We start from the raw sequence: 12,153 nt of genomic DNA, 5'->3' as shown, positions 1-12,153 counted from the left end.
AGCTTGTGTAAGTAATATGAAACTTTCACATTTGCAAGTTTATTATTAGAGATGTAGAACGCAGAGAAAGCGGCCGCATATGCAGCGCTGGTGAAGACTGTGGGTGTTTACAAGGGTTTGACTGATAAATATGAATTTGTAGCTAACTTGTTAGCGGTGCCAAACAGCATTTTCTGTTGTTTACATCCTTGTATTTGTCCTTACTACAACATACATTTAACGCTAGAAACTGTGCATGTAAAAGATCAATTTTAACAAATAAAATCTCTTACAAGTTGTGGCTCACAATCCACAGCTTCTGCTATTATGACTGGAGCTGCTCCTTCTTGAGGAGTTTCTAGCACTGAACAGGGAGAGATTCTGGAAGCTGTCTATTGTCAAATATTAGCTATATCTTTTTTGTAATTTTCTGGATAATAATTAAACCTAAACTGTAAGCGCTTCTCTCTTTGTGTTGTGCCCTTTCAGAAACAGAAGAAGCTCTGTGGAAATAGCAGTGTTTGGACGGCATTTTACTGTAGCTTTCTCTGCTATAACATAACGGTGCATTTGGCCATGCCCCATTCACTGTGCGAGGTGTATGCACTTAGTGAAAGCGCGTTACTTGAAGGGTTTATGACATCATTAACCCAGATGTATTTTTTTAGTCCTCAAACTTTGTTCGCTGTAGGCTTCGCTAAGCTAACTCTGAAAATGCCAATGTCTCCCTTTGCATCGAACTTTAAGAATCTTAGGTTCAAAGATGTTGTTTATGTTCACACAGCTACATTACACATCAACTAAAGTTTAAAATATGTTATCGTAGTGGACCACCCCTTTAAGGCCGGTGACATTTCAAGCCAGTGTAAAGCATTCAGGCACTAGAAATTGCATCATTTATAACTTTCTATTTATTTCTGTACTGAATAAATCTGTTATTTCCATTTTATTTTTGCTCCATTATATTTATGTGTGCTTTGTAATTTGTTCATTAATTTTTTTGTATGATTCACTTCTATAAAAATATACAATCAATACACAATCAATCCCAATATATCTACAATTTTAATTCCTTCTGAAATAAAGCTGTTCAAGCTTCTGGTGAAACTGTACTCATATGACAGAAACTCAACATGTCAGATTTTCCCAATATTGTGCAGCCCTACTGTTGAGTGTATTAGAGTACTGTATATATTTGTCACTTTATAGCGATTAATAAAATAGAAATAGTGCTCCTACAATAAATGTCATATTGCATTGTGCCCTTTCATCTATGCACTGTAGCTCAGTTGGTAGAGCACTTCATTATAGTGACACTACATGCATTAGTAAAATGTGTACACTGAATTGACAGAACATCACGTTCCAAACCCTCTGCCAAATGCATAAATGCTAGAAACAGGAAATGTTGCAGGATTGTATAAAAAAAGGACTGTATAAAAAGGTCACGCATTGCATTGCTGTGATGCTGCATTTTGATTGGTAACACCAGTGACAGTTTGGTGTTTTTTGACTGATGTCTTCTAATGATGTACAACAAAAATAGATAGTTCCATTTAAACTATAATAACAGTAATCACAGAGCCCACCTTTTACTAGAGCACAAGCAAAGTACAAAGCCTCCTGTAGTCTACATATAAAATCATTTTTATTACAAATAAAATTGATATAGCTTGCTTTTCTGTAAAATAATAGTAATGTTAAAAAAATGTGTGCATCTGACACTTTAGTTGACATAACCTGGTTAAATTTGCATATAGCGGAGGATTTGAAGATCATGTATTTATCAGTTTAGTGGTGACAGATTTACATTTAAAATGGAACCATTTTCACAAATCAAAGAGCTATCTAATCAGAGAAAACATGAACCAAGATGAGCGAAACTATACTATTTTTGTATTAACAGTGCTCATATTTATAAACGTTACCACAAGAAATCAACATTAACTTTACACCAGATGTTCTGTTTCACAGTCACCAGACTTTTCGGACAGACTGAACTATTCTATCAAATTAATCGGGTAAGGTCAGTGCTTAATTTGTAAATTGCGAGGTCCCGGAACAGATCGGGGTAACGGATCCAGCATATTATCAGGAGGGAGAGTGTCAGTGGGCATCAGTAAAATGGAGTGCCGGATCCGGCTTGTTCCGGCACAAATTAAGCCCTGGGTAAGGTTAACAATCTAAAATATGTTGTGTAATATTTTGCAGCAGTTATTATAAGAGACTATTCATTCATTTTCTATTCGGCTTAGTCCCTTTATTAATCCGGGGTCACAACAGCGACTTTATACATTTTATGATCCAGGATCAACATTTGCAAATTTATAAATTTGATGGTCCAGGATTAGTATTAAAAAGTCACTAATGTTGATCCTGGACCATTAAATTTATTAATTCACTAATGTTGATCCTGGACCATTAAATTTATAAAGTCACTAATGTTGATCCTGGACCATCAAATTTATTAATTCACTAATGTTGATCCTGGACCATCAAATTTATAAAGTCACTGATGTTGATCCTGGACCATTAAATTTATAAAGTCACTAATGTTGATCCTGGACCATTAAATTTATTAATTCACTAATGTTGATCCTGGACCATTAAATTTATTAATTCACTAATGTTGATCCTGGACCATCAAATTTATAAAGTCACTGATGTTGATCCTGGACCATTAAATTTATAAAGTCACTAATGTTGATCCTGGACCATTAAATTTATTAATTCACTAATGTTGATCCTGGACCATTAAATTTATTAATTCACTAATGTTGATCCTGGACCATTAAATTTATTAATTCACTAATGTTGATCCTGGACCATTAAATTTATTAATTCACTAATGTTGATCCTGGACCATCAAATTTATTATTCACTAATGTTGATCCTGGACCATCAAATTTATAGTCACTAATGTTGATCCTGGTCCATCAAATTTGTAAAGTCACTGATGTTGATCCTGGACCATCAAATTTATTATTCACTAATGTTGATCCTGGACCATCAAATTTATTATTCACTAATGTTGATCCTGGACCATCAAATTTATAAAGTCACTAATGTTGATCCTGGACCATCAAATTTATTATTCACTAATGTTGATCCTGGACCATCAAATTTATAAAGTCTCTGATGTTGATCCTGGACCATCAAATTTATAAAGTCACTAATGTTGATCCTGGACCATCAAATTTATTATTCACTAATGTTGATCCTGGACCATCAAATTTATAAAGTCACTAATGTTGATCCTGGACCATTAAATTTATTATTCACTAATGTTGATCCTGGACCATTAAATTTATTAATTCACTAATGTTGATCCTGGACCATCTAATTTATAATTCACTAATGTTGATCCTGGACCATCAAATTTATAATTCACTAATGTTGATCCTGGACCATTAAATTTATTATTCACTAATGTTGATCCTGGACCATTAAATTTATAAAGTCTCTGATGTTGATCCTGGACCATCAAATTTATAAAGTCACTAATGTTGATCCTGGACCATCAAATTTATTATTCACTAATGTTGATCCTGGACCATCAAATTTATAAAGTCACTAATGTTGATCCTGGACCATCAAATTTATAAAGTCTCTGATGTTGATCCTGGACCATCAAATTTATAAAGTCACTAATGTTGATCCTGGACCATCAAATTTATTATTCACTGATGTTGATCCTGGACCATCAAATTTATAAAGTCACTGATGTTGATCCTGGACCATCAAATTTATTATTCACTAATGTTGATCCTGGACCATCAAATTTATTAATTCACTAATGTTGATTCTGGACCATTAAAAATTTATCAATTCACTAATGTTGATTCTGGACCATTAAAAATGTATTAATTCACTAATGTTGATCCTGGACCATTAAATTTATTATTCACTAATGTTGATCCTGGACCATTACATTTATAAAGTCACTAATGTTGATCCTGGACCATTAAATTTATAAAGTCACTGATGTTGATCCTGGACCATCAAATTTATTATTCACTAATGTTGATCCTGGACCATCAAATTTATTAATTCACTAATGTTGATCCTGGACCATCAAATTTATTAATTCACTAATGTTGATCCTGGACCATCAAATTTATTAATTCACTAATGTTGATCCTGGACCATCAAATTTATAAAGTCTCTGATGCTGATCCTGGACCATCAAATTTATTATTCACTAATGTTGATCCTGGACCATCAAATTTATTATTCACTAATGTTGATCCTGGACCATCAAATTTATAAAGTCACTGATGTTGATCCTGGACCATTACATTTATAAAGTCACTGATGTTGATCCTGGACCATTAAATTTATTAATTCACTAATGTTGATCCTGGACCATTAAATTTATAAAGTCACTAATGTTGATCCTGGACCATCAAATTTATTAATTCACTAATGTTGATCCTGGACCATCAAATTTATAAAGTCACTGATGTTGATCCTGGACCATTAAATTTATAAAGTCACTAATGTTGATCCTGGACCATTAAATTTATTAATTCACTAATGTTGATCCTGGACCATTAAATTTATTAATTCACTAATGTTGATCCTGGACCATCAAATTTATTATTCACTAATGTTGATCCTGGACCATTAAATTTATTAATTCACTAATGTTGATCCTGGACCATTAAATTTATTAATTCACTAATGTTGATCCTGGACCATTAAATTTATTAATTCACTAATGTTGATCCTGGACCATCAAATTTATTATTCACTAATGTTGATCCTGGACCATCAAATTTATAGTCACTAATGTTGATCCTGGTCCATCAAATTTGTAAAGTCACTGATGTTGATCCTGGACCATCAAATTTATTATTCACTAATGTTGATCCTGGACCATCAAATTTATTATTCACTAATGTTGATCCTGGACCATCAAATTTATAAAGTCACTAATGTTGATCCTGGACCATCAAATTTATTATTCACTAATGTTGATCCTGGACCATCAAATTTATAAAGTCTCTGATGTTGATCCTGGACCATCAAATTTATAAAGTCACTAATGTTGATCCTGGACCATCAAATTTATTATTCACTAATGTTGATCCTGGACCATCAAATTTATAAAGTCACTAATGTTGATCCTGGACCATTAAATTTATTATTCACTAATGTTGATCCTGGACCATTAAATTTATTAATTCACTAATGTTGATCCTGGACCATCTAATTTATAATTCACTAATGTTGATCCTGGACCATCAAATTTATAATTCACTAATGTTGATCCTGGACCATTAAATTTATTATTCACTAATGTTGATCCTGGACCATTAAATTTATAAAGTCTCTGATGTTGATCCTGGACCATCAAATTTATAAAGTCACTAATGTTGATCCTGGACCATCAAATTTATTATTCACTAATGTTGATCCTGGACCATCAAATTTATAAAGTCACTAATGTTGATCCTGGACCATTAAATTTATTATTCACTAATGTTGATCCTGGACCATCAAATTTATTATTCACTGATGTTGATCCTGGACCATCAAATTTATAAAGTCACTGATGTTGATCCTGGACCATCAAATTTATTATTCACTAATGTTGATCCTGGACCATCAAATTTATTAATTCACTAATGTTGATTCTGGACCATTAAAAATTTATTAATTCACTAATGTTGATTCTGGACCATTAAAAATGTATTAATTCACTAATGTTGATCCTGGACCATTAAATTTATTATTCACTAATGTTGATCCTGGACCATTACATTTATAAAGTCACTAATGTTGATCCTGGACCATTAAATTTATTATTCACTAATGTTGATCCTGGACCATCAAATTTATTATTCACTGATGTTGATCCTGGACCATCAAATTTATAAAGTCACTGATGTTGATCCTGGACCATCAAATTTATTATTCACTAATGTTGATCCTGGACCATCAAATTTATTAATTCACTAATGTTGATCCTGGACCATCAAATTTATTAATTCACTAATGTTGATCCTGGACCATCAAATTTATTAATTCACTAATGTTGATCCTGGACCATCAAATTTATAAAGTCACTGATGTTGATCCTGGACCATTAAATTTATAAAGTCACTAATGTTGATCCTGGACCATCAAATTTATTAATTCACTAATGTTGATCCTGGACCATCAAATTTATTAATTCACTAATGTTGATCCTGGACCATCAAATTTATTAATTCACTAATGTTGATCCTGGACCATCAAATTTATAAAGTCACTGATGTTGATCCTGGACCATTAAATTTATTAATTCACTAATGTTGATCCTGGACCATCAAATTTATTATTCACTAATGTTGATCCTGGACCATCAAATTTATTATTCACTAATGTTGATCCTGGACCATTAAAAATTTATTAATTCACTAATGTTGATCCTGGACCATTAAATTTATTAATTCACTAATGTTGATCCTGGACCATCAAATTTATTAATTCACTAATGTTGATCCTGGACCATTAAATTTATTAATTCACTAATGTTGATCCTGGACCATTAAATTTATGAATTCACTAATGTTGATCCTGGACCATTAAATTTATTAATTCACTAATGTTGATCCTGGACCATCAAATTTATTAATTCACTGATGTTGATCCTGGACCATCAAATTTATTAATTTACTGATGTTGATCCTGGACCATTAAATTTATTAATTCACTAATGTTGATCCTGGTCCATCAAATTTGTAAAGTCACTGATGTTGATCCTGGACCATTAAATTTATTATTCACTAATGTTGATCCTGGACCATCAAATTTATTAATTCACTGATGTTGATCCTGGACCATTAAATTTATTATTCACTAATGTTGATCCTGGACCATCAAATTTAAAAGTCACTAATGTTGATCCTGGACCATCAAATTTATTATTCACTAATGTTGATCCTGGACCATCAAATTTATAAAGTCACTAATGTTGATCCTGGACTATCAAATTTATTATTCACTAATGTTGATCCTGGACCATCAAATTTATAAAGTCACTAATGTTGATCCTGGACCATTAAATTTATTATTCACTAATGTTGATCCTGGACCATTAAATTTATTATTCACTAATGTTGATCCTGGACCATTAAATTTATTAATTCACTAATGTTGATCCTGGACCATCAAATTTATTAATTCACTAATGTTGATCCTGGACCATTAAATTTATTAATTCACTAATGTTGATCCTGGACCATTAAATTTATGAATTCACTAATGTTGATCCTGGACCATTAAATTTATTAATTCACTAATGTTGATCCTGGACCATCAAATTTATTAATTCACTGATGTTGATCCTGGACCATCAAATTTATTAATTTACTGATGTTGATCCTGGACCATCAAATTTATTATTCACTAATGTTGATCCTGGACCATCAAATTTATAGTCACTAATGTTGATCCTGGTCCATCAAATTTGTAAAGTCACTGATGTTGATCCTGGACCATTAAATTTATTATTCACTAATGTTGATCCTGGACCATCAAATTTATTAATTCACTGATGTTGATCCTGGACCATTAAATTTATTATTCACTAATGTTGATCCTGGACCATCAAATTTAAAAGTCACTAATGTTGATCCTGGACCATCAAATTTATTATTCACTAATGTTGATCCTGGACCATCAAATTTATAAAGTCACTAATGTTGATCCTGGACTATCAAATTTATTATTCACTAATGTTGATCCTGGACCATCAAATTTATAAAGTCACTAATGTTGATCCTGGACCATTAAATTTATTATTCACTAATGTTGATCCTGGACCATTAAATTTATTATTCACTAATGTTGATCCTGGACCATTAAATTTATTAATTCACTAATGTTGATCCTGGACCATTAAATTTATTATTCACTAATGTTGATCCTGGACCATTAAATTTATTAATTCACTAATGTTGATCCTGGACCATCAAATTTATAAAGTCACTAATGTTGATCCTGGACCATCAAATTTATAAAGTCTCTGATGTTGATCCTGGACCATCAAATTTATTATTCACTAATGTTGATCCTGGACCATCAAATTTATAAAGTCACTAATGTTGATCCTGGACCATCAAATTTATAAAGTCACTAATGTTGATCCTGGACCATCAAATTTATTATTCACTAATGTTGATCCTGGACCATCAAATTTATTATTCACTAATGTTGATCCTGGACCATCAAATTTATAAAGTCACTGATGTTGATCCTGGACCATCAAATTTATAAAGTCACTGATGTTGATCCTGGACCATCAAATTTATTATTCACTGATGTTGATCCTGGACCATCAAATTTATAAAGTCACTGATGTTGATCCTGGACCATCAAATTTATTAATTCACTAATGTTGATCCTAGACCATCAAATTTATAAAGTCACTAATGTTGATCCTGGACCATCAAATTTATAAAGTCTCTGATGTTGATTCTGGACCATCAAATTTATTATTCACTAATGTTGATCCTGGACCATCAAATTTATTATTCACTAATGTTGATCCTGGACCATCAAATTTATTCACTAATGTTGATCCTGGACCATCAAATTTATAAAGTCACTAATGTTGATCCTGGACCATCAAATTTATAAAGTCTCTGATGTTGATCCTGGACCATCAAATTTATTATTCACTAATGTTGATCCTGGACCATCAAATTTATTATTCACTAATGTTGATCCTGGACCATCAAATTTATTATTCACTAATGTTGATCCTGGACCATCAAATTTATTATTCACTAATGTTGATCCTGGACCATCAAATTTCTAAAGTCTCTGATGTTGATCCTGGACCATCAAATTTATTATTCACTAATGTTGATCCTGGACCATCAAATTTATTATTCACTAATGTCGATCCTGGACCATCAAATTTATTATCATCCCAACAACCCTCCCATCATTTTCCCTCTCTTCTCAAATGGTAGGGTGTGTAGAGCTGGGCAATTCATCAGAAAGTGATCAAAATATTCAGAACCTGTAATCGATCTCATTTTTCTAGGTGAATTTTTTTTCACCACCCCAGTCGCGTGACCCAGCTGAACTGAAAAATATTCAGCACTTTGCAGCCAGATCTGACCTCTATGACGTTAAATCAATGACAAATATCTTGAGTGCAGTATTACAAGTTGAGAGTGCATTCATGTAATACGAGTGTATGAATCTCTTTGCTCGTGCGCCGATTATCTGTTCGTGCTAAAAACCTATTGTACATTCTTGCTAATAATAGTATAACAATATACACCACTGATTTATTTTCACTTTTTAGGCAATGCGTGTTTGATTTCTGTTGTTCAACATTGATGTTCAATAAATAATCATTAATAGTAGATAGTGTGTGTGTTTTCTTTGATTAACTTAAAATCAAGTAATACTCCCATTTAGAAATCTCTCACTTGTAATATGTGAGTACATTTAATAAACTTGTCAGTGAACTATCAGGCCAAGAAAATAAAAAATAAATAAATACAATAATCGTTTATTAATCGTAACCGAATTAAAATGTTCAACTAATCGAGATTTTGATTTTATAGGCCAAATCTCCCAGCCCTAATATTGGGCCAAAAAAAAAAGTTACTATGGGCCAACTTTGGCCCACTGGCCCTAGTTTGTGCCTCTCTGCACTAATCCATCTAGCCGGACTGACAAAGCCCAACGGCTGACCGTCAGCTTGGTTTGTCTTGGCCCTTAGAGGTGAAATTGTGATTAGGCCTTAGTCTTTTTCTTAAAAGAATACTGACACAATCAAATACTGCCTGTACTCATGTATCTTCCTCTAATACAAACTCCAACCTATAGCAAGTCGCAAATCTGTGCTCGTAGCTGTGAGCTGACTTAAAGCCTTCTGGGAGAGATTTTCAGTGACTTTGATCATGTTTCTAGTAAATGCTTTGGACTCTTCTCACCTCGTCGTCTTCCATGCCTGTCAGATCCCAGCTGTGCTGTAGACATCGCTGCCTTCTCTTCCAGTGTTCAAGAAACACAGCCGCTAAAAATACACACACACACGCACCATAATGACAAGACTAAATATTCCTCTTTATACTACTTAATATATTATGAATGCAAAGTGAACACATAGATTGTCATCAAATGCACACATTCATGCAGCTCATACCCCATAGGGACATAAAGATGGCGAAGCCGACGGTGGCGTGGTTATCAAACAGATAGCTGGCACGCGCCGTACTGCAGATACTGCTCAGCTGCCAGTAATCACACACACGATCACAAAGAGGACACATGGTGAAATTAAGACGCTCATCACACATCTCTTGACTGAAAAAGAAAGAGAAATTAATTATTGTTGATTATGTCATTCAAATCCACTGCAATGCAAGAACAGTTTTCTTTTTAATTTGTGATTTACATATTTCAGAAAAACATGAAAACAAGAACTGAAGAACAAATTCATGATTCCAGTTACAATTTTCAAAGCCATGTTTGATCTGAAGTAGTTAGCTTATATTAAGAAAAGCTGATTCTCAAAGGGAAGAAAAATGCTAAACACTCGGAATAAAGTGTTAAATCTTCGTAGAATCTAACGATAGTGAAAACATTTAAAAGAACAGCTCATGCTAAATTTTAAATTCTGTTATCTTTTAATCACATTTACTTCTATTGAAAATGTTCTAATAAACATCTCTTCACTTCCATAGTATTTTTTGTTCCTACAATGGATGTCAGTGACTACGTTTACATGGACATTAGTAATAATTATTTGCTTTAATCTGAATTATTTAGATCTCTTAATTGAAGCATTCTTTTTGTTTGTCGTCAAGCGGCTGACTACTGTCGTGTGTGAATCCTATCGCAAAATGTATCGAAAAGTGCTATAAAAATGGTAATAGTTTGATTAAGATGTTTACATGTCTGTGCTGCACTTCAATAATGCACCTAAAAAAGGAATACTCCACATGTCTTAATTCCATTTCTGTTTAGTTTAGTTATGACTTTAGTTGGATTAAAGACATTAAAAATCACTCTTTACGTGGTAGACTCTTAATCAGACTGTTGTCTTAATCATATTGATGTCCATGTAAATGTACTCACTGTCTGCTCAACATTCTTCTGAACAAATTGCTTTGTTTTTGACGAAAAGATAAATTCATAAAAGTTTACAACCTCTTGAAATTGGTATAAAATGGTATAAAAGTCATTAGAAAAACCTGATGGAAAAGTGTGTGAGTGTTTACCTGGGCACATTGGTGTCTACGGTGAGGCATCCGTACAGAAACACTGCGACTCCTAAAGCCGAGGCTGGAATCAGCAGCTGTGTGTACACTCCCAACCAGGCAAAGTACAGGCCAATCTTCTCCCCAAAGTACTTCCTGTCAAGTACAGGTCAATAGGTTATCAAAGAGCTGCAAATTTGGCCGCTGATAACAACTCAAATGTATCAAAAATACTTTTGCGGTAAAAACTACATTTGTTTAGTATGCTGTGATACTTTACTTTAAAAAAGTGAGTAAACTGGTTGCTTTTAAAGTCATTAGTTGAATTTAGTTTTTAAAAACAAGGTAAATTGGTTGATTTAAAGTAATTATAGTTGACTTTAAAAAAACAGTCAACCAGTTTATTTTAAACTAATTAGTTCACTTAGAAAATTGTGTAAACCAGTTGCTTTTAAAGCGATTAGTTGACTTCAAAAAAGTGAGTAAACCACTTACTTTTGAAGAGATTAGTTGACTTTACTTTAAAAAGCAAGTACACTACTTGCTTTAAAGGGATTTGTAGACTTTAAAAAAGTGTGTAAACCAGTTGCTTTTAAAGTGATCATTTGACTTTACTTAGAAAAGTAACTATACCAGTTTCCATAAAAGTATTAAGTAAATTAACTTAAAATGCATTATTATTAAATTAAATTAAGTCAACTTAACAGTTCCAAGTAGGCCTGCCACGATAAGGAATTTTTGTTGTGCGATATATTGTCATAGAAATTGTTGCGATCAGTGATATTATTGTCATTTTTTCATAATTATTGTATAACAGCATAATAATAGCCATAAACACTTTCAAATATTGATCATTCTTAAGGTTATTTAAATCAGGTAAAGGAATGGGAGTGTTTCTCAGTAATGGGTTGCAGCTGGAAGGGCATCCGCTGCGCAAAACATATGCTGGATAAGTTGGCGA

At 32.8% G+C, this 12,153-nt stretch overlaps 3 protein-coding genes across 5 annotated transcripts in view; 2 read left to right on the top strand and 1 right to left on the bottom strand.

Moving 5' to 3' along the window:
* Positions 1-12,153, top strand: part of LOC101882393 (uncharacterized) — a 771,022-nt gene that overhangs the window by 358,449 nt on the left and 400,420 nt on the right. The window lies entirely within an intron of this gene.
* ano2a (anoctamin 2a) overlaps positions 1-12,153 on the bottom strand; it is a 72,331-nt gene that overhangs the window by 29,779 nt on the left and 30,399 nt on the right. For all 3 annotated transcript variants that reach the window (XM_009293432.4, XM_068214873.1, XM_073930236.1), the window contains exons 11-13: positions 11,214-11,348; positions 10,136-10,296; positions 9,924-10,006 (exon numbers count right to left, since the gene is read on the bottom strand). In XM_009293432.4, coding sequence (XP_009291707.1) covers positions 9,924-10,006; positions 10,136-10,296; positions 11,214-11,348 — 379 coding nt within the window. The remainder of the gene's footprint in view (positions 1-9,923; positions 10,007-10,135; positions 10,297-11,213; positions 11,349-12,153) is intronic.
* Positions 1-12,153, top strand: part of caps2 (calcyphosine 2) — a 101,720-nt gene that overhangs the window by 65,942 nt on the left and 23,625 nt on the right. The gene's annotated exons all lie outside the window — the stretch shown is intronic.

Source organism: Danio rerio, chromosome 18 (assembly GCF_049306965.1).
Source record: "Danio rerio strain Tuebingen ecotype United States chromosome 18, GRCz12tu, whole genome shotgun sequence".
NCBI classification, from domain to species: Eukaryota; Metazoa; Chordata; class Actinopteri; order Cypriniformes; family Danionidae; genus Danio; species Danio rerio.
The sequence above is the reverse complement of the archived record's forward strand: the minus strand, read 5'-3'. Positions and strand labels throughout refer to the sequence as shown.